This window comes from Arvicanthis niloticus, chromosome 13, assembly GCF_011762505.2.
Source record: "Arvicanthis niloticus isolate mArvNil1 chromosome 13, mArvNil1.pat.X, whole genome shotgun sequence".
NCBI classification, from domain to species: Eukaryota; Metazoa; Chordata; class Mammalia; order Rodentia; family Muridae; genus Arvicanthis; species Arvicanthis niloticus.
In genome coordinates, this window is record NC_047670.1 from 10,530,577 (window position 1) to 10,554,545 (window position 23,969).

Here is a 23,969-nt window from a genome sequence, read left to right on the forward strand (position 1 = left end):
CTGTGAGATGGTAACAATGATATAACAAATGGTACACAAATTGCACACCTTTCAGTTTTTCTGAGAACATGTAAGTGTTCTACAAACTAGCTTCACTTAAATGTTTCTAAATGTAGAATATGCTTAATCATGCTTTTATGAAGAACTCATCAAAGCAGTTCTGTGGCACACTGGTTCCAGAAATTATAGGAATGACATGTGCCTTTTATTCATGACAAAGCTAGCTTCTGAGAGGAATAGGTATCATTACCTGAAGCTGCCCTCAGCTGCTGCTCTGTAAGTTCGTCCTCACCAGTTCTGGTTCCCAAAGAGGCAGGTTCTGTAAAAGACATCAGTGTAATGGGTAAACATGTCATATTGAGGATAGAACTAATATTACAAGATCCTCAAGTATGGCTGCCATAGGATGAGTAACAGGAGAAGCTTATAAGAGGATTTAGCATCCTTTAAACTGTAGGAAACAGTGCTTGAAGAAATTATATCAGGTCTGATATTTAAATCCCGGTCCTTAGCAAGACACAGAAAATACAACAGCATATAAAATAATAGAAGCAGGAACAACCCACTTGTATTATTTTTACCCTTTGACTGATATGATAATCATGGCACTTTATCTCCATTATGAGAAGTCTCTTACTTATAAAATATCCAAATTAAAAGAAAAGCCCATCAAATGGCAACTGACGGAAGAGACCACAGAAAAGCCCCCTGCACTTTAAGAGCAATATGAAGAATAAATCCATCATTAGTCAATTCATATCTTTATTTGGTTCCAGGGCAGAAATGGCACAAACCTGCTGGCTTGCTAACTTTAACTTCAAACATGAACAGCTATGCTCACATAACTTCCTTCTTCCCTTCTTTTGTCTTACATTGTGAAATAGTGGTATGCTACCAGAGGAGAAAGCAATAATAAAATATCACACAGCTACTAGCCCTGGGTCTTACAATAGTGACCTACCTACAATACACACTAGTGCAATAGTGTCACAAATGTTATAGGAGTAACCAACCCCCCCCTTTTGAAAGTTGCATTTAAGACCTATTCCATAATGGAACCCATAACTGACAATGCTAAAATAGACAAGAACCTGAGACTACATAGATCATGGGCCCAATTGGAAAACCTATGACAATTATTCTGCCAAGGTAACAAAGCAGTAAAATAATGTCTATTGACATCCACTGTACTCATAGATCATTGGGTATCTAGATTATCACTCAACTATCTTCAGAGAAGCTTCTTCTTCTACTAAATGGTAATTAACAAACAGATGCATAACGATAAAGAATGAAAGCCATTGGAGCACTTAGCTCTAATGGTATGACTTCATCAACACACCTCTGCCCTGACTTAAGGCTCAGGGATCTATGTAGAAGACTAGGAAGAAGGATTGCAAGAGTCAGGGGTGGTGGATGATTCTAAGAGGAAAAAAATTATCTGGAAGATACACCAGGACTAGTACTTAGAGAGTATGGGAACACAAACAGCACTAGTACACGTTCAAACCAACACATCCCAATGAGGAGAAGGGAAAGAGGACACAAAACCCATCCTAATGCATGAAGCTACTTGACATTTCTACCTGTAGCGACAGGGAAAAACAATTTTCTCTCTCAGAGTTTCTCTGAGAATATCAACCACATTTTAGACCATCCACATATACCATACTCAGAAGTAGTTGGCCATCACAAATGGACTTCGTGTTTTTAATGTACTTTCAGTTCTTTTGGGGGAGGTAATTTTTATTTGGTTTCATTTCCTTGATTTGATATTTATATTCTGCTTTTCCTTTGTTTTTGAGAAGCCAAGAGAGAAAGAATATGGAGTTGGGTGGGCAGGGAGGCAGGGAAGATCTGAGAGGCGATAGAAGAGGGAAAACAAAATGATGAAAATGTAATACACAAAAAAAAATTAAATAAAAAATTAAAAAGAGGGGTTGGCTCAGGCGATAAGAGCATTCATTGGCTGGTCTTTCAGAGGACCAAGGTTCAATTCCCAGCACCCTCATGGCAGCACTTAAATGTCTGTGTAAATCTAGTTTCAGGGCACCTGACACACTCACACACAGAGACATTCAGGCAAAACACCAATGCATATAATAAATAAAAGATGGTTCTAAAAATTGAAAAAAAAAAACCCACTAGACATTAGAATGTGGCTTCAAAATTTTATACACTCCCCATTCTGAATCTCTGTCTTCTGTTCTCTTTCACAATGTATCTTATCGTGTGTTGGTTTTTTTCCCTGTCTTGTCTTCTCCTTTTAGAGATCAGTGTTCTCCTCTACAACAACAAACATACTGTAAACTCCTTTCTTTATAATCTGATGTTTTACTAACATTTCAACAGATATCATTTAATGATATAAAATCTTGAGTAAAAATGCATGGTTCCACCATTTTTCAGGCATGAGATCTCAGGTTAATTCTTTTCCTGTAGGTCTGAATTCATCCCATTTAAAATAAAGACTTCACTACATAAATAGTCGATAATTCTAAGAATAAATTCTTGATATAAATAAAACTAAAAAGACATAGTCTTCAAAGTCAGAAAAGACTAAGTGTGATTAATCTGTATAAAAGGGTTTTCTCTCAGCTCTTTCAAAGTAATTCATGTTTGTCTAAAATTTCTAGGTAATAGCACCTCTGGTGATTCTGAATTCTTTAATTAAACAAATAATGAACCTTGAAAATATAAAGGCACACCAAGCTAGTATTATTATATTTGTTATTTTTATGCTGTATCAACACTTTTGTCCTTTAGTGATAACGTATTTTAAAATAGCACAATCATAATAAATTTACGAAACTTCCCCCAAATATACACAGAAATATTTTCTTATAAGCATGTCTTAAATTAATCTTGAAGTTAATCCTCTGTCCTTGCTCATAAATCCTGGAGTGACTTCCAAATAGGTTACAGACTTGAAGAGCATCCAATCTGATCTGACATTCAAGAAGCTGCCTTCTTCCTCTTGACTGAATGGCTTTAAGTCCTGGTCATCTTTGTTCCTTTTGATTTAAATGACTGTTTTGTTCTCCAACTTTTAGCTTTCTATTCTTCTCTTAAAGTCAAAAGCAGGTTCTCTCTAAACAATTGCCTTACACTTCTGTTTAGCAGTGGCTACAGTGGATAGTGATGTGTTTTGTATGATATTATATCCACCTCAGAAAACAGTCCCTGTTACACATATCACTATAGATGATATATAGATATATAGATTAGAGATATAGAGATATAGATATATAGAGATACAGATATAGATGTAAATAAAACTATGATTTTCTAAAAAAAACCAAATATAATAAATGAACAATGATTTATACTCCAACACATACTTTATTATATAATTTAAATTTGTTCAAAGTAGTTATCAGTTATACCCAAATGGATTTCACAAAATGATTGATACTTCTTAAAGAGTAATAAAAACCAAACAATGACAGTTTTTATGCATATGGCAGCTAAGTAGTATGTAAGATGTGTGTGTAGCAGCAAGCATGTAATACAATAAAATCATGGAGAATATTACTAATCCTCACTTTATAAATAAGGATATGGGAAATTAAACAGATTGATAATTTATCCTCAGGCATGATGTTAGAAACTCATAAAGTCTGGACTAAGAACTTTGTCCATTCTAGATGCTGAAACATACTTAAATGAATCAGTTACAGTTATAGTAGTACAATATTTAGAAGCCCACAAAGATTTCTCTAGGCTTATTGAACTCTAGAAACTCAGTAGAAATGAATGAGAAACCATGTTCACTGGTCTTTTAAAAATTCCAATATTTTACAAATCATTTATGCTTTGTCATTATAAAATGTAAGTAAATAGTTTGTGCTAGGTTATATCTATTTTTATAGAATCATATAGTCCATCAAAATAAAATTATTAATCTTACATATCAAATGCTATAGCATGGAATCTGCTTCAATGTAGGCCACTCTGCAAATATGTTCAAAAGGAATATAGTTCAGTGTACCCCAGAGCCACTTTTAGAGTCTTCAGTGGTGGTTTTTTTCTTTATACAAGTGATATAAATATTTTAATAAAGGAGCTTTTAACTTATCAACAAACCGATTAATCTGTACTTGTCTGCCTGTATAAAATGAAATGTTTAGAATTTAGTAACAATACATAACATCTTGCAATATTTCACTTATAATAATTGCTGTGTAATAACAAACTGACTGCTGTTAACTGGATCTGTCACTTTGTGAGTGATTTAATTAAATTAGTAATTTGTGTGCTTTTTAGTATAAGACCTTTTAAATGCTGCTTAAAAAATAATACCATTGAATTAGCTTATCTAAAATCCGGTTCTATCTTGTCAATTTAGTCATGATCACATACTTGAAAATGGAATCCAATTACTCTATTTTTATTAACACAATGCGGGAACAGTCAGAAACATTTTTCTTAGAATAGGGTATTGATCATGGAAATCAACATTATCAGCAACAGGACTTGTTGAAGCATTTGCTTGATGCCAGGTCCTGATTAAGGCTGTTTATTTACACTCAGTTACAGTTGGCCAGTGATGGAGCTGTGGTTTGAAACCTCATAGTTCCTTTTCAGACACAGTTTTCTAGGCATAGTGTTAACTTATGCTTTTAATAACCTAAAGATAACTTTTCCTTCTATTTTGCAATTACTTTAAGTGTTCAGCCTCACCATGAGGGCCCTGTCTACTGACTCTTGAGAATGAAAGTTCTCATGAGTTCTCTCCTTACTTTGCACAGACATTTCCTCCACAACGCCGATCATCATAGGATTCTCTTTTACCTGTTCTTTCTCTTAAACCAAGAATATTTATTCTACAGAGTAAATTGATAGCTTTTAGGCACGTAAATCACCACTTTCTGAAAGATTCCTTTCTCCCTGCTTATTGGGACAATGTTAAAATACTAATTGATATAAACCTCATAGTTTTCTTTCTTTTTTATTGAAAACAGATTCTTCTCTCATACAATACATCCCAACCAAAGTTTTCCCTCCCTCTTGTCCTTGCAACCATCTGCCATCTGCCCAGATCCACTCCCTTTCATTTTCCCTTAGGAACAGAGCAGGCCTCCAAGAGACAACAGCCAAACACAACAAAACACAAATACAGCAAGACAAGGCAAAAGCCCCAGTCTTACTCAGAGATATCTTTTTTGTCAGGAAATAGCAGTGACTGTAGAAGATGCACGGTCCCTGAAGATGCTGAGAAGATACTGGATGACAGACGCTCACACCTAAAGAAGTCATGATGTTTCTCCCTCTAAAACCACAGTCACATAGATGGACTTGATTAACTCAATGGGTCACAAAACAAAACAGAAAAGCATGAGTGTGGCAAAAGGATTTAAGGAAAATGGAAAGATGAGTGCAATGGGAAGCAGAGAAGAGAAGGTATGGTTACAGTAATTATCATGCATTCTATACATGCATTAGGTTGACAATGAGAGGACATTAATTAATAAAAGTCTACTTTTATTTAAGCAAAAAAGTGAAAGTTCATGACTTAAAAGGGAATGAAGAATTTAATGTTGAGCTGAATGAATCTATACTAAATTATTTTTGGTCTCTTGCTGTGCTTCATTATAAGTTATATCATTGTTATGCATAGATTAAATACAATATATTATACATACACTGAGAACATACAAATATATATATATATATATATATATATATATATATATATATATGTAATTATTCATTGACATTTTTACACTAGTCACATTTAGGCATACATTGGAGTTCTGTGGAATATATCACTGCACATACCTTCTCTGTTTGCCTACAAAACTCCCACTTCTCACCCCCACACTACTTTGCCAACACACTAAACAGTAAAGTATATCACTATTTTTAGCAAAATGCATAGCATTTAAGAGAGGACCTATGCCAGAAAATAAGTAAGCAGTAAGCCAGCTGTTTTAACAGAGAAGAAAATACATTCTTTCTGCAGTCTTCAGTAACACTTCAAAACCCCTGCTACTGTACACAGTAAGAAAAGTTCACTTTTAATTATGGAAACAAATCAGAATTCTAAAATAGCACAGGTTTCAAACAAGCTCCAATCCACAGCCAATATAGCCACTTCCTCTCCTCTCACTTTTCTTTTGGCGGCTCTCTGTCCTCTGTCAGAGTGCTAAGACTCACTGTACGAGACTTTGTTAAAGACTGAGTACAAGAGAAGACATTCGCACGTCTCCAGTTTCCTGAAGGTAAGTTACCATTTGCTGGAAATTAGAGAGTTTGCAGGCATGTAGCAGATTTCCTTACCCAATCTTCACAGAAGCCACAGAAGCATTACTGCTTTTAAGAAAGAGATGAGACATCAAAGCTCAGACAACTTAAGTCATTTTTTCCAATGGCACCGAAAGGCAGAGGAAGTGTTTTGGAGGAGTCAGTCTGATTCTAAAGCTCTGTCCTTCCTGCCCTGGACCATGTGCTCCAGGCAGCCCCTAGGAGACCTCAACTGGGAAGCTTAAGAACTCATTTTTTTCCTTCCAAAAGAGAGCGCAAGCTCCTTCAAAGCAAATCTATCATAACAAGATTAGTATTTAGAAGATATATGAAATTCTACATTTATTACTAGCAGATTCATTTACATTTTAAAACTTAGCTTGGAGCTAGCCAGGGCATTGAAAACGTGCCCAGATGAAGAAAGTTAATAGTGAAAAATAGTTGCAAGTGTCTTCTCCAGCTGTTCCTTGCATACATGCAGAGTGCTCTTCTCAGTAGCTGAGTGACTCAGTGTACCACCGCAGGGTTCTGAGTAGCTAAGTAACCCCATCCTTGAACTATAAATGAGCAATCTGCTGAATGATTTCTTCCAGTCAATAACATACTGAACTGTACTGTGTAGTGCTGTGTAAACTACCTGAATGGGCTTATTGTTGTTGTTTGTTTTCTTGGGAAAATTAAAGCTTCTTTACTTTTATTTTACCCAGAAATAGATTTTTTTATTGTAATGGGGAAAGGTTTCTTGAGTCTTCCAGAATATTTAATCACTATTTGTTACTTCCTAAGTTATCTCTGACCTCAGTGCAATGGGCATCAAAGGCATTTATTAAGCCCTTGATATCAATTAGTTTCAACAAATTATTCAGACATGTTCCTAATGCCTTATATTGTAAATTGCTCTAACTAAATAATTTTTTTCTTAAGGTTACTAGTTCCTGATATCTTTATACATGGCAGATTCTGGTTCACTCTTTTTTATTGAATATTTTATTTATTTATATTTCAGATGTCATCCCCTTTACTTATTTCCCCTGCCAGAAAGCCCTATCCCATCCCCCTCCACCTTTTTGCTTTTATAACATTTTAATTACATGCAAGTATTAAGGTCAGTTCTAAGTTGAGGAACTAGCAATACAATAGATGCAAACAGTCAAGGAACAAGCAACACAATAAACACAAATAGTCAAAGACCAAGCAAGGCAATAAACAAAAGCCTGTGATTACTCCTGTGATTATTTCATTCTTGATTGCTTAGAAATAGATCAAATGCCCATGATCACAATTTAAGCATCATGTTTTGCTCCCATCTCTCACATGGTTGCCTGATTACTTAGATTTCTGTCTTTATGCAATTCATTGAAATGTCTATGTTGAACAAAGTAAACATTGCATTCCACAGCTCCTTCTGTTGGCTTTGGTGATTGCTGGTCAACAGAAGAAATATTTCAGGTCTCCAAACTGAAATTTGATCTAATCAATAAGGGTCATGTCAAGCAATGGATTGTTCAACTCTTTTCCTATGACTTGTAGTTAGCTTCATGTATACAAAAATAGTCGACAGTTATTTTATCCTATTATATTTTCATATGTATAACACAGCATAGAAGACTCTAGATATAATGCTGTATAGTATGTTTCTAGAACATACAAGATTGCTTACCCAAGATTTTATGCTCTTTGGCTAGAAACACTTCATTCCTCCTTCCCCCATTCCATTACTATCAACAGCTCTCTTATGGTCCTACAAATCTCACTGCATTTCATATCTTATATAATTAGACTCAGACAATATTACTTTTTCATGATCAACTTGTTTTACTTAATATTCTGAAACTTCATCCTTGTGTTTTCATAGTTAAGCTCTAATGCATAAAAGCATTGATTTACTGGTCCTTGGTCACTGAGTTTTCTTAATATCTACATACTAGATCAAAAGACTTCCGAAATGACTTAATTGAAGAGAAAACCAATGGTAACCTTGTTGTATTCCTATTTTTTGTTTTTGTTTTTAGTTTAATATACCACCATTTCTTGAAATGCCTTAGAAAGCTCCTTATAAGGGTTCCACTTACCCGGAAGGCAGGGTCATTTGTTCAACTTATTTTCACATAGACGATTTGATAGTATCTTTGACACTTCATCTCAAAGGTTTCTATAATAGTAGTTGTTTCATTATGAGTCTGCACTATTCACAAAAGAATACAAAGGTAGAGTTATTTTTATTATTGTTAGGGGCTGAGGGGAGTGTAGGTGCCATGGATGTCATGGACATCAGATCTCTCTAGAGCTGGAGTCATAGGCAATTGCAAGCCACCCAATGTTGGGCTAGTAATAGAACATGGGGCGATGCAAGACCAGTACACATAATCAGTGAGTAAGTTCTCCAGATCCCTGTTGTACAACTTTGTAACTATGTTCTCTGTCCTCTGTAACTTCATATCACCAAGAGTTTATTTCAGTTGCATTCAATGTGCCTTTAAGTATTCTTCGGAACAACCACCCATGAGAAACATCTTACACCATGCACTCTTGCTGGGGAGAGTCAGAAGATGTAGCCCCAGTGCTAAAGTGACGGTCACTTTTTATCTGATTCAGATTCTCTGCTTTAAACATCTGAGCAAGCAAATGTCAGAGGTCAATGACATGAAACTTCTATATGCTACATTAACCTGGCTCCAAGAAGCCTGTACTGAGCAAAGAAGTCTTTCATTAAGAAAATACTGACTATTCCTTTGAATATATTTCTGCTGAAAGAAAAGCCTATGGATCTAAGAACAAAACACACTTGGATGTAAATTCCAGCTCCTCTGTTTTCTTACTATTAGACACTGATAAAATCAGTTACCTGATGGACATTTAAGAGTCTTGTCTGGTACTATAAATATGGTCAGAAATCTATGGCAGGCAGATCACAGGCCAAGCTGAGAACTGAATGTTATTGTTTAGATAAATTGAAATAGTGTCAAGCTGACTTCCGTTTGCTTATACCAAAAGTCAAACATTATTAGAACACTCAGTGAGAGGAATTTCTCCTTCCTGCAAGCAATAGAGAATGTGGAAACTCATGTCTACACAAAGTGCTGGGAATAAGTGGTGGATAAATGTTTAGCCCTAACCAAGACACCTATAATTTTAACCATCCTTTTGAAGACACGTGGAGCATTTTGGAAGAGGGGAAGGAAAGAATGTAAAACCCAGAAGATGAAGAAACTGCAACATATCAACTTTGCATGCTATAGCTTTTGCAATCATGGACTGTGAGAAATTCTGGATGTTCCCCATGGGCTTCCTATAGCTTTGATCTAGCTTGCAGAACACAAGATAATAAACAAACAAACAAAAAAAGTTTACAATCTATATAAATTTGGTGCTAGGGATTTTTGGATTCCAACTACCTATTATACTTTATTTGTTCATGTATGTTTATACTATAAGCCTTTCTTGAGAATGCCACTATTATTATCCTTTGGACAATTTGATAATTTGAGAAAGGGTTTCATTTTGTAGAACTGGCTGACCTGGAACTTCTACATAGACCAGGCTGGCCTTGCATTCATAGATGTCTACTTGTCTCTGCCATCCAAGTGACAGGATATATGAAGTGTCCCACCCACCACAACTGGTTACTATTACTTGTTGACTGTTCTGGAAACAACAATTTTTAGCAAGACTCTGCACTAATATCCTAAACTACACAGTTTAAACTTTTAAAAAAGAACTTAAGGATATTTTACACATTGTAATGAAAGTTGTCTTTTTTTATTTAATTAGTGGGAAAACCCCTTTTCTCATCTTTAAGATGGAGATCAGAATATTTCCTCTCGGATACCATACATTGTCATTTTAAGGATCAAATTAAGTGACTTTCTTTTTACCAGTTCATGGTAATCAAGGAAAACAAATAACATCTATTCATAGTCTTTTCTAAATACTTGAGGCTTAAACAGATGAACATAGGTATAGAATTCAATGGTAATTTGTGTTTTTCTATTTTGTGACTTATATATAGCCGTGAAAGAAAACCTTCAGATTAACTAGAGCAATTTTGTTTTTCCAACATTAAAATTGTTAAATTAATTTTCCATTAACATGTGATATAGCAAAGCTTCCTAGATTACATATTTTCATAATTGATAACTTCCTGTATATCACCATATTAGCAGAGGTCGACTACTTGCAGTTATTTAGTGAGTACAGTATATACAGCATTTGTCCAGCAGAAAGATAAATCTGGAGAGGAAAAGGTAGGATGGCTTATGAGGAAGAAGATCAGAAATATCTCACTGGAGCCAAGAGTGAAAAGTGTAATATTGGGACATGCTATGAATTTTTGAGTCAACATGGGACTATCCATGAAATATTCATTTAATAAGTCACTCCATCATTCATTCATTAGTGAGCAAGCTGATTGATGAGACTTGGCACATTGTTTTCTTTGCACTATGGAAGCAGAAGAAAATAAATTGTTTGTGAAAAACAGCCAATTGATTTCCCTCTTTGCTGAGTGCATGTGTTGGCAAGGGGTTCCTGGATCTTGGGGAAATAAGATTTTTAAACATGGTTGCTGCATTCATGTTTTCATCTTTGGATTGTTACTTTGAAATGAAGGGTACAGGCAGAAGTTTTGTTATAAAAAATAACAATAAAATGTCTACTAGTTTTTGAATCTACCAGTTTCCAGAAGAGATTATGGAGAAAGGCTAAAGACAAATTTTATTAGACAAACTAGGGATGCAAAGACATTCAAGACTGGAGTAACAGAGATGATGAGGTTGGTGGGTGTATGCATGGGTATATACAGGAAGATGTTTAGTAAAACTTGGAATGAATAGAAATAAATTTTGTCAGAGAAGTCTGAGTTAAACATATCTGGAAGCACTAATAAATAGCATCTATGAATAAATGACCAAACACAGGAAGAACCTCTACTGTGTGCAAGATGACAACAGAGGGTTAAGATTCTAAGAAAAAAAAAACTACCAAGAAGTAAATGACCCTGGAAGATAACTAGGGTGCTAAGAGATGCTGAGAAAGACTGAAGAGACCCTAGAGAACAAAGCTAACCATCAGCCAAAAGAGAAGAACATTTCCAGAAGCTTAAGTCACAAATACAAAATTACAGGTAAGTATAGCTCTTGTTCTTCATCAACGAAGCTTCTTTTGTTGACAGAGACCATTATAGAAAGCCAATGCTAATCAAAGTGTTGAGAACAACTATAGGTGCCCAACCCCAGTTGATACATCTACAATACAACCTCCACTCACTCTGGAAACATCACAGAAGAGTGGGTGAAAGGTTGTAAAAGCCAGAGGAAAACCAGATATCTGATGTGAGATATTGTCTTCTCTATATGATAGGAATGCTCACCAGGAAATCTCAACTATATGGTTCCATAACAAGATCTGGAAAATAGCTATACCAGTTGACATTCCAATGTCAATGGAGAAATCTGACGAGGTTCTGTCTCAAGATAAAGAGCTATAGTCAATGAATGGTTGCTGAAAGAGGGAGAATCAGTTTTCTCCAGGGACAATCCCTTTAATATATCTCTAATTTTAAGAGATCAGCTTTAAACACATGTAAGCAACACTAAATTAACAGTGTGTGTGTGTGTGTGTGTGTGCGCGCGCGCGTGCACTCACATGCAGATGTGTGTGTGTGTATGTGTGTGTCTGTGTATGTGTGTGTGAGTATGTATGTGTGTGTTTGTGTATGTGTGTGTGTGAGTGTGTAGTATGAGAAACATGGGAGATGTTGGAGAGGAAGAGGAAAGGAAAACTGCACATACAGTGCTCATTTATGAAATTTTCAAAATAAATTGAAAATAAGACCACTGATGATAAAGTAAAAATGGTGACCTACAGAGGTGCTGGAAGGAACTCATCAGTCTTATCAAGGGCAAGTAGTTAGGACTTACCAGTGACTTGATTCGGACAAAGAGGGCATGAGAGGAATCAAGGGTAAATACTGTCTGTGGCCTAATATTAAATGGAGAGAGTCTACTTATTAACTTGAGGAAGAACACAGGTGGGGTGCTTTGAAGATAAAACAGGGCTTAGATTCATAGGTCTGAATGTTTGGGGTTGCAATGTTCTATTTACATATTCAGGTAAATCACATAGGAAAGAAAGTGAGAAGGTGTAAGTACACATAGATAAGACAGAGACAAACAGAAGGAGGAGAGGAGAGATTAATGTAGAAACACAATGAGAATCTTGAAGTAAGACTACAGATTGTCTAGGGTATACAGCCTAAAATGGAGCCTATGGTGTACTCCTATATATACAGACACAGTGAGTATTAGAGAAGTTCACCCTGGGACAATGAACTGCTTTATTGTTCTCTATAAGGAGAGTTGCCAACCTTCAAAAAAATCATCTTTAAAAACCTTATCAATTTGCGTCAGCTTTATAACTATATTTCTTATTTTTCATTTTTTTGTAGTAAAGGCTTCCTCCTCATTGTCTCCAGAGGAACTGGACAAGTTCAGTCTGGTACTCCCAAATAAGCAGAAATCAGTGAAAAGGTCTGAGAAATAATGGGAGTGGACAAATGAAGGCCTCAGAGAAGGAAGGAGGCCACAGGGAAGAAGAGGATTGGAGAAGGGAGGAAACAGGAAACCAGGAGGTGAGGTCTATGCTGAAATCACCATAAATATCTTATAACTAAGGGAGTATCATTTTTTAAAAAAATCAAAAACTTTACAAATTTGGAACTTACAACTCCACATATTTGGGAGAAACAGGACTCTAGTAAGTTTGCCCAATTCATTTATGACGGGATTTCAAAAGCAAAGGGCGGTAAAAAGTAAAGAAAAGTTCAGAGACGGTGCTCTCGAGAGAACAGGGACTGTGTTTCAGAAAATAAACGGACGTATGGTAAAAAACAAAACAACAACAAAATCCTAAAGTTCTAAAATAATAATAATTTTCTTGTTATATGGCTTGTAAAACATACACATAAAAACATTTCTAATGTGATAAATAATTTGAGCCAATTTAGCTTAGCTTTTGAGAATGTTTGACAATATAATTAAATAAGAATGGGAAGATTGAAATGAAATATTTAATGAAATAAAGTAAGGTACATGGAAAAAAGTTGCACCTCTCATATAGCAAATGTTCCTGTAACTTTTCTAAATGTCTAACTTCTCTTATTCTGGTCCTCACAGACAACTTATTATAAGAATATTCTAGATTTCTGCTTCCAGAGAGAGGAAAATAGACCTCAAGTTGCTTGCATGCATAATTAATATGCTGAGCTCTGTGGGCTGACAAGAAGTACTAACATTATAAAGGTAGAATGCCAGAGGATAAAGCCAAAGGCAATATAGCAGAACACTTTTTTAGTTGTTTAATCACTGTTCCTCCATTTCTCCCATGATGCCTTTGAAGAGTTTACTGTGCTCACAGTTTGGTGTTTGGCCATTCTTCTGTCATCCTTCTTGATAACATAGAAGACACTCTGGTGGTTCTGTGGTGGAAGTGTAATGGAATGGTTTGTATATATCTCCTTTTGATGGACTTAGAAAGAAGCAAAAAAAAAAAAAGACATATTGCTTCATATTCTATATTTATTGATGATCAGTGACATAGTTCAGGATCATATAAACTCTAAATACTATTTTAATAAAGTAAACTTGTGCTGGTAAGAAAATAAAACAAAATTTTTGAGCACATTATTTCCACCTCTATCAATTGTTATTCAAGACACTATACATAAAATGGGCAAAAAGACTGTCTCACATGGAGACTCATAAAGCTGAAGACATATCCTATAGTCAACATTTTTTGCACTGTCAGTGGAACCTTTATCTCTTCTTATGCTTTTATTAAGAATCTGCTCAATCTATAGATTGATTTCTAATGCACTTTTTATTACTAGTCTTTCAGTACTGTGTGCTGACTGGGGATAAGACTGACAGAGTTGGAGTGGCCAAAGACACCACAAGACTGACAGAGTCAACTAACCTGGGTCTCTGGGTGCTCACAGAGACTGAACCACCAATTAAAGAGTTTGAGAGGGCTGAACCTAGGCTCCTTACACATTTGTAGCAGATGTGGAGCTTGGTCTTCACATGGATCCCCTAAAAATTGAAACAGGGCTGTCTTTGACTCTGTTCTTACCATTAGACCCCCCTCTCCCTACCTGGATTGCCTGATGAGTCTCAGTGGAAGAGGATGTGCTTAGTCCTGCTTCAACTAGATGTCCCAGAAGAGCTGGTACCCAAGGGGGCTTCACTTTCTCTGAGGAGCAGGGTAGGAGTAATGGGGGAAAATTTGTAAGGGTGAAACTGGGAAAAGAGGAGGGAGAGGGAGCTGTGATCGAGATGTAAAATGAATAAATAAATGAATTAATAGAAAAACAAAGAGAAAAAGAAATGAGCTCATCGCCTCCAAGCCTTCCAGCCATGGCATGGTCCTCATACTTTGGAGGCTGGTTCAAGCCTTCTGATAAAACCTTCTCAGAAATGCCAATCTAACCTTCCAAACTTGGCTACTATCTTTGCTCTCCTATCAGATTTGAAATTCTTTGCTTGGAATTTCCAATTTTCCACAGCCTGAGCTATATTTTTAAGGGTAAAGTGATTACTTTTAATTACTCATACATTTACTCTCTCTCTCTCTCTCTCTCTCTCTCTCTCTCTCTCTCTCTCTCTCTCTCTCTCTCACTTTAGTTAGTTCCTTACTTTACATGCAATCTTACTAATTTTCTTTCATCTTTAAGTCTGAACCATATGATTACTATTCTCAATTCTAAAAACCACAACAAAAAATTAAACACTGCAACAATACAGAGACAATCTATGAAACAAACTCTCTTTTTCTGCTCTACTCATTATTTGTGTCATCCCATTTCTATCAGCCACTCTAATGCTCTTCTATACAATCCAAAATTCAAAGCCTCTTGAATTACTGCCATTTAACCAGTTTCTGTGTATGTGTGTCTCTGTGTGTGTTTGTGTGTATGTCTCTGTGTGTTTTGTGTGTGTGTTTGTGTGTGTCTGTGTGCATATCCAAAGTGCATTTATTCTGTCCTCTTGGAAGATTCTCATGCCCCTGAAGACACCAAACACTTTTCTGTATCTACCTGAGGCCTCTTGCTATACCAGAAGCTATATCTTTATCAATCAAATACCAACCAATGATGATTCTAGAATAATAGTATATAGTATAATAAAACAGGATCTTTTGATCAACTCATTCTAATGCTAATTCTAGTTAATTTACCAAGTATTTGGCACAGATGAAGTATTATGCATTCTTTCCAGGAGTATAGATGTTTGTAGTCTTATTGAAATAGACTAAAGAAAGAGACAAGTACTATAAAGCAATATGACAACTATCTCAAACATACTTTCTCTTTAAGCTCTTACACACATACAGTCACATTTACAACTGAGTTACCAAGTACCACTTTCCCTTCCTTTGTTTCTGCTTCTGATTCCTTTTGAGTACGAAATTATGTGCCTTTAGTTCTTTGAATTCCAAGCACATATTTTACTGTAAACAAAAGTGCTAGAGGATGAAGTAAGAGTATATAATTATTGCAGGATGGCAATCAAACCACTCCCAACACTGCCCTTGAGAATCATGGCCAAAAACGATTTGGCTGAGTGCTGAAACAAACTGTCAACTTGACTTTTAATTTTATGAACTATGATAATTGAGATAAAAAAGTATCTTCTAATAGTCAATATCATTCCCATGAATGGAAAAAGGAGTAACTGTGAAAAGACTGCTTTGAGCCATATTTAGAGGTCTGGCTTAGGGCAAATTTACAAGAGCTTAGGAGCAAACTCCAGTTTTCTCTCTCTCTCTCTCTCTCTCTCTCTCTCTCTCTCTCTCTCTCACCCTCTTTTTTTCTTTAAATAACTTCTCTTTTTTTAAGGTAAGAGACTGATGACATAAAATGCATAAAATGATTTCATAGTGCTTAAAATTAAAATATTTCCTATTAAGTCTACAATTAAAAGGTCCAATATTCTGGATTATTTGGGCCCGTATTATTTCATTGAACTTCAACTAACTTGTTATACTGTTATCTAATCTACATTAATTTGCCAAAACCCCCCTTATTTGACAATTTCTCCAACTGTTATTTACTTACTAGAAACTCTTTTCTTACTAGAATGTGTACACATAACAATAATATAATGGTTTAATGTCTAGAAGTAATGGTGCCCAGGCACATTATTTTAATTCGTAGAAGAAAAGATATTTAGATCAATGAACATTTGATAAGAGCCTTACAGTTGATAAGAGGCATGTTTGATTAGAACACGGTAAGGTGAAGATGATTTTGTATTCTCAAAACCTTTAAGCTGAGGAGAGAAAGCAATCAGTTGCTATTATAAGGGGAAATGATACATTGGTGATACGGACCAAGTCTTTGGGAGGTACAAGAACTGAGGACAGTTAACTCTGTGGAAGAAGGCAGGATGTATATGGTGTGCATCTTATTCTCCACCGTATATCTACATAGTAGTTTTTGACTAGAAGAAATGTTTGATCATACAAAGACAACAGTCATACTAGAAAAATCAATTAGCTTTGTGACTGTGACTCATGAAATTGGTAGGAGTTCCTGTTTCCTTGGGTATAAAATAAAGTTTCAATGTACTTTAGGGATCCTTTTGACTTTTCTAATATTTGAATACCTGAAATTATTTTTGTCAACTTACAAGTACTTACTACAAGATTAAGAACAAATCTTCATAAGGTTGGACAATTTACCTTCATCTTAGTAGTTATGTGTGACCGCTAATGAGCTGACTGTTCACATTCCCCTACCTCCTGATCTGCAAAGTTAAGGAGAGGGACTGAGCATGCTGAAAAAATAATTCACATAGATCACTGAGCAGGGGTCAGCAAGGAAAGATGCCTTCTATCAATATGGATATCAATATGGATAACCTGGGTTTGATCCCTAGAGCCCACATGGTAGAAGGAAAGAAAGAGATCCCAAATTGTCCTTGACCTCTCATACCCAGGCTGTGGCACAAGAGTATACAACATGCTTTTGTGCACACATCCATGGTCACATATAATTAATAAAATAATAAATGTAATAAATTCATATTGAATTGGTCTACTGTGAACTAGTTAGTCTTTTCTCTAATGTAAGAAAACAGAAGGACAATATCAAGTATGAAGGAGTTGTCTTTTGGTAAACAATAAAACTACTGTGGCCTTAACATCAATGTGGACTTCCCAGCTTCCAAAAGTGTGAGAAAATTCTGTTGTTGATAAATTACTCTGGCTGTGGTATTTTATGACAGCAGCAGAAGCAGACTAAGATTTTAAGTTTACATTTACAATCCTCTGTTTACACTGTCACATTCTTGCTCTTCTGGTAATTTACATTTATACAAGCCTCACTACTGTCAATATTCCAAGTAACTCTTCCATATGCTCAACATGATCCATACTCTGTGCTCAATCAGTTGGTAAGGATATATCTTCTAGTTTTCTTATTTATTTCTATATTATTTCAATTATTATCTCTGCATTTTCTTTCTTCTAAAAAAACAGTTGGCAGAAATTTCGGACATCGTTTTTTACCTCCCTTCATTGTCATTTCTAAATCACTGACATAGATTTATTTTGATGTAATACTCTGAGGTAGAAGTGCAGAGGTGATATTGAAACTACTGTCCATTTACAAATGGGTTCTTCCCAAAATTTAACATTCCTGCAAACTCGAAGTTGGCAGCTTAGAGTTGAAGAAGGAGGTTGTGCACATCATCCAGATGGAGGAATGGTATTGCTGTCCTATGTGTTCGTGGTCAGCTGTACCAAGTAGGGTTTCAGAAGAACTTCAAAGATAGCTTTGCCAAGAAAAATGCTTCTGCCTTTAACCACTTAATTGTAAATATATTTCAAATAGTGCTTACAGAACAGTTCACTTTATTAGGGAATATTGATAATTTAGTGGATGCCATAGATACCACCCCTTCTTTTAAACAAATGTGTATAGATAATTCTTCAGTTAATTAAAAAGGAATATAGAATCCTTGTTGCTATAGATGCCATGTAAGTAAACTGTGTAAATATAACAGTAAGTTCTTTTGTAGATGCTATATAACTCAAAGAAGAGAAATCTGAATTTCTTTTTATGAAAACAAGGCATTTTCATTTACCAGAAAACTAAGTAATTTTGTAGTCATAATGGTTTAGAATTTTTTGTCTGTTCATTTTTAAATAACAACAGAAGACAATGTTATATGAACATCACAGTGCAGGTCATTGTCAAGTCACATGGATATGGCTGTGTGAGACAATTCACAGATCATAAGAATGAACACAAAAACAAAATTTCTCTTTTAACAAATGATGCATTTATCCCTACAGAATTAAAAGTTAAAAGAAAGTAAGTGATACTTAGGAATTGAAAAAGAACAAATGTTTCAGGATCATGTGCTTAAATATTGCCAAGAAATGTTACTCAAGGACCCAGAAGTGCTAACGGGTCTCTCCAAACACTTAAACAGATCCTGATGTTGATTGCACATGGAAGGAATAACAACCCAATGAACATCTCCTCCCTAGAGCATGTCCCGGTTGGAAGAGCATCCAATGTTTCTGCACCATACAAAGTGCATTATGCATAACCTTAAGAATCTGACTCCAGACAAACAATATTTTCAGAACACTATAAAATCCCAATATGCAAATCAGCTTTATAAAATCTTCCATGTACTCTACAGAATGAGGAAAATGTTCTGATGTGAAAATCAAACTTAAGGTAAGGGAATGATTTTCAGCTTTTAACTGAGTCTGTAAAGCTGATTGTCAGACATCTTTTTTTTTTTTTTTTTTTTTTTTTTTGTCCAGTTCAACCACAAGGTTTAGGACTAAAATACTTCAGAAAACAAGAAAACACTGAATGATGATCATATTTTGGGCCTATTGAGTTTTTTTTTAAAGTTTTTTGTTTGTTTTGGGTCTTTTTGTTTTGTTTTTTTGTTTTTGTTTTTTTAGAAATTCAAGTAAAACAAGAAAAAATATTTGAGGCATCAATGCATGGAAAAGGGATCCTTTGAAAAATGTTGGTAATATTAAGAAATAGAAACATGGAAAACTTAAAATTTATTTAAGTTGAACTTCAAAAATATCACCAAAGATAAAGTTTAAATTTTGGTTTTTACTTTTATATGCTTACTGCAAACTTTAAATGTCCTGTGAAAAGTCAAGAGAGTCTGATTAAAAATATAAATTTTCAAATGACTGACAACATAATGTCACACAATATGATGTCACAACACTTGCATGTGTAAAAACTTCGTAAAGCTCAGCTGACTCTGGGATCCAGTGTTCCACCTGATTGCTACATAAGTAAACATTTAAAACACATAGCACATAGTGTGCCTATGGTCATTTCACAGTTTCACCATAGAAACTAGAGAGACAAAGGCCAACTCTGAATCTTCTTTCTTTTATAATCTATGAAACTCAAAGAGTCTCTCTCCTTTCTTTCCCTTCCAGCTCTTTCATGTTAATAGGAGATCAGTACTTAAAATCCTATAGAATGTTGAGCATGCATGAGCAATAATCATGACTATTTTGGTGAACATAGGTATCCAGTAAGATATCAATACTTTCCCTCCAAAATACCTTGAATATTGGATTTGGCTTAATAGGTCTTCAGGCTATTCATTGTTGAAAAATTAAAAATTTCAAACATTCTTGGCCTTTAATCCAACAAAGAGGAAAAATGTCTCCTCTATATTCTACCATTTTTTTGGAACTCAGGGTTCTGTGGTAAGGAATGGAAGCACAAAAGTCAACTTTAGATGAAGTCAGGTGGAAAGAAGTCCTTTCTGAGAAACACCACAGCCTGAAATCCCAGGCCTCTCTGTGGTTCCCTAAAACTTCTGCAAGAGAACTTCAAAGTTCCAATGATTACAGTAAGGGAAAGCATTTACCCTATTGGGGATTAAAATATATTTATTAACTTGTTCAACAAATACATTGAAAAAATTTGTATCAAAAATAATCTTCAGCTGGGCGGTGGTGGCGCACGCCTTTAATCCCAGCACTTGGGAGGCAGAGGCAGGCAGATTTCTGAGTTTGAGGCTAGCCTGGTCTACAGAGTGAGTTCCAGGTACAGCCAGGGCTACACAGAGAAACCCTATCTTGAAAAACCAATAAATAAATAAATAAATAAATAAATAAATAAATAAATAAGATCTTCAAATCCATTTCAGAATTTTACTTCTAATTTAGGAATCCATACCCTAGACATGGGTTACTTAGTGTGATTTTCAGCCTGTTCCTCTAAATACTTGGCTTAATTAAAAATAAATTAAAACACTAAGCCCTTCTATAACCCTATGTGCATTCTTTGGACCTACTAGGATCCATTCAATACAGATGAACATGTATCACATACATATGCACAACCTCATGCTTAGACTCATCTGTTTATCCAGAACTATTTGCTTTGCTTTCCTTCCTGCCAAACCCCTTCTGGTGTTTGAAGCAGGACAGTGACAGCATACACCTTCTTGTTATTATTTATACATGGAAGGCCAAGCCAAATGTCTGGGTGGGTCTGCCAAGACATAAAATCAGTAGGATTTTTTTTTCCATCCACAGGACTCAATTACATTTAAATAAACTAACTCCTAGGGAAAGGCTGGTTTCAACAGAGAATCCCACATAACCACAGACACCATTGTAAGTTTAGAAGCCACCAACATATTGTTAAAAATAGTCTTTTGCACATCACTGCATGTACACACACACACACACACACACACACACACACAGGCTTACAGTGCACACAGATGGCTGCACCTCTTTTCAGGAGATACTGTCTTTTGTAAGCTCTCTAATGCATCAAGTTTATATGTGTCTTGCTGGATGCATAAGCCATTCCAGCAGCAGCTCGACAGACTTCCCGGAGAGGTAGAAAAACTGCTATGTGCTGCTCAGGTTTTAAATGAATGAGTGCAGTTAGCTGATCTCAGTGGCAGAGGCCTGACAAATGTGAGCAAGTCGTCAGCTGTGAGATGAGGGCTTAGGTTGTGGGCTCCTGATCTACTGAAAGTTTGCATTAAATGCAAATTATAGACTGTGCTGTAGATCTATGCTCCTTTCAGCCAGGTGTAAGGCAAGCCAAACATCACACATGCTCATTCTCACATGGCAGTGGCTTCTTCACAAGGAAAGGAAGCAAAGCCATGAGCAGTTCCGTCTGCCATCCCTGAAGGACAGAAACAAAGGAAGGAAACATTTTAATATAATTTCATATTACGTTTTCTTTAAAAAGATGCCCTCATGTATTTTTCTTTTATATATATATTTAAACTACAGTAGAACTGGTAATAAATTCCCCAGGAACAACTGTTCTTTTATTAGGTATTATTAAAATAAATTCTGGTGCTTTCTTATGTTTTCTTCTGGTTCTAATATTTATTTACAGCAGGTTACTAACATCTACCAGTACAACAGTTCACCCATACAGAAGCCAAAGGGTAAAAATGTCACACACACATACACCCTCCTTAAGTGACCTGTAGTTAGACAGAAAACAGTTTTCCCAGTCACAGCCTGGCTTCCTGTCTGCGACCTCTGGAAAGCATTGGAGGCCAGGGTTAATGGCCTTTCCAATCTCTGTGATAAGAATTCATTTTGTTCTATTACCAGCAGTTATCTGAGGAGCCCACTGCATCACTTCAGCAGGGTTCAATCAATGAGAGGACCTAATGAAGTAACCAGCTGTAGCTCTATTTCCCTGGCCAGCTCTATCAGACAAATAAGATCTATCAGTCACATCTGAAGGCTGATTCTAGGCACAGCATCTTCATGGGCCTGGCTCGTATGCATATGAATAATGATAGCTCACCATTTCTTTGAAAGCTTCCCTTTTTATAGAGCTTTTCTGGCACTGGAAATGGAATGGAGTGGATGCTGAGATGTGGCATTAAGAGGACAATAAAGCAAGATTAAAGAAGAGTGAATTTTCAGCTTATGCAAAGAGCAAGGTGTTCTAAATGCATAGTCATGCATCTTAGGCTCAATAAGCTAGTCTCAAAGAATTTGACTTCAGTTACTTATGTTTTAGTCTTGTTAACAGGAAAAATAAACAACTGTTATTTTTCAATGTTACTTTTGATAGTTTAATGATAAAATTTGTATCTTTTTAGGCTTTCAGATGGAAACATTAAGTAGAATGATATTATTACCTTTGGACAAATAAGGATGGATACAAGGCTATAAGCTAGCTTTGGATTATTTCATAGTAGCTATCATCACTAAACACACAAGGAGAATACCTAGAAAACCCTAATACTTATACAAGGTAATTTCAATTATTAATTTGATCTTACTTAATGATATTTTACATTTGTACACTACAGAAGGAAAAAAAAAGTTTTGTACCTTCCATTGGAATCTTCATAAATACATTAGAGTCCTGTTCAAAACTCACCCAGACTGATCACAGTCCTATGTGGTTTTTGACTGTTTCTCTGAAAACCGCTGAGTGGTTCATAGAAAGCTGTGGGGTAGCACATGCATACTTACCAGGATGCTGAAAGCTACAAGAGCCCTCGTTTACTTTATTAAGTTAATCAGGAGAAATTTTAGCATGATACAGTTTTCATTCTTTTGAGTTGGCTTCTCCTTTTGTCAAATTGAAAGAGAAGAAAGTGTCACTATTTGCTGTTTTCTGACAGGGGATATTTAAGGGAAGCTACATGCAAGTGAAAACCATGTGCTAGCCTTACACTTGATAAATGCATGCATCCAGATCAGCGTGCTCTGTTAGAGGACACTGCTATTCCAGCAACTGTGCTAATGTATCAGGACAGAAGTCTTCAAAAATCTGTGTCACTAAATTGCTTTAAAATGTTATAGTGTATAACCCTGATGTCTTGTTCAAATTGTGATCTCAGAGATGTTGAGTGATATAAGATATACAGTTATATTTTCCATTTCAACCCTTTGGAGAAATTAATGAAAGATTAAGGTACATTAGATATTTTAAGATGCCAAATGTAAGAAAAAAAGTAATAATTGTAGCAGAGGGGAAGAAAAGAGAAATTTTCATGGGCCTCTGGATGCATGTGAAAAGACCGAAATATCTTTACTGCATATGTAAACAGATAAGAATATGCCTAGCAGTCATTTTGGGAACATCTGTCAATATTTTTATAGAACATACTGATTGTGGGCTATTGATTGCATTTAAACAAAGTTGTTGCAAAAAAAAAAAAAAAAAAAAAAAAACCAGCTAACAATTCGTGTAGAAAGGGCCAATCAATATTTAAATGACTCACTTTATTGATTTAAAATTAACTTTCAATTAAGAGATCCATAGGACTCTTAACTGCGACACTTATCCATTCAAGAGAAAATAAAGGTACATTTATCGATACACTTAAACAGCAGTGGCTGGTTTCCTATCGATTCAGTCATTTGCACTGGGATTCGTTAGCGTCATCAGCCTTTAACTCGCTTACTTGGTCTTCTCAGTGTACAATACTGCAAGGTGTAGGAATGCACAAAACAACACAGAGCAGGGAAAGAAACTTCAGCAGAATTTAAAGACACAGATTAAGGTAAGTCAATCCTACACCTTCTACATTCTCCTTCTGTTACTATGAAGAAAGGAAGGCTTTTGGCACAGATTTCTGGCTGCCTGCTAGAAATATTGACCTTTTAAGGGGCTTTGTTCAAGGCAAGTTATTTAGATAAGATTTGTTTGGAAATGA

The 23,969-nt window shown here is 35.6% G+C and overlaps 1 protein-coding gene across 5 annotated transcripts in view; it reads right to left on the reverse strand.

Moving 5' to 3' along the window:
- Zfhx4 (zinc finger homeobox 4) overlaps positions 1-23,969 on the reverse strand; it is a 185,438-nt gene that overhangs the window by 32,661 nt on the left and 128,808 nt on the right. For all 5 annotated transcript variants that reach the window (XM_076911234.1, XM_034516916.2, XM_076911231.1 and 2 more), the window contains one exon: positions 251-319. In XM_076911234.1, the coding sequence (XP_076767349.1) occupies positions 251-319 (69 nt within the window). The remainder of the gene's footprint in view (positions 1-250; positions 320-23,969) is intronic.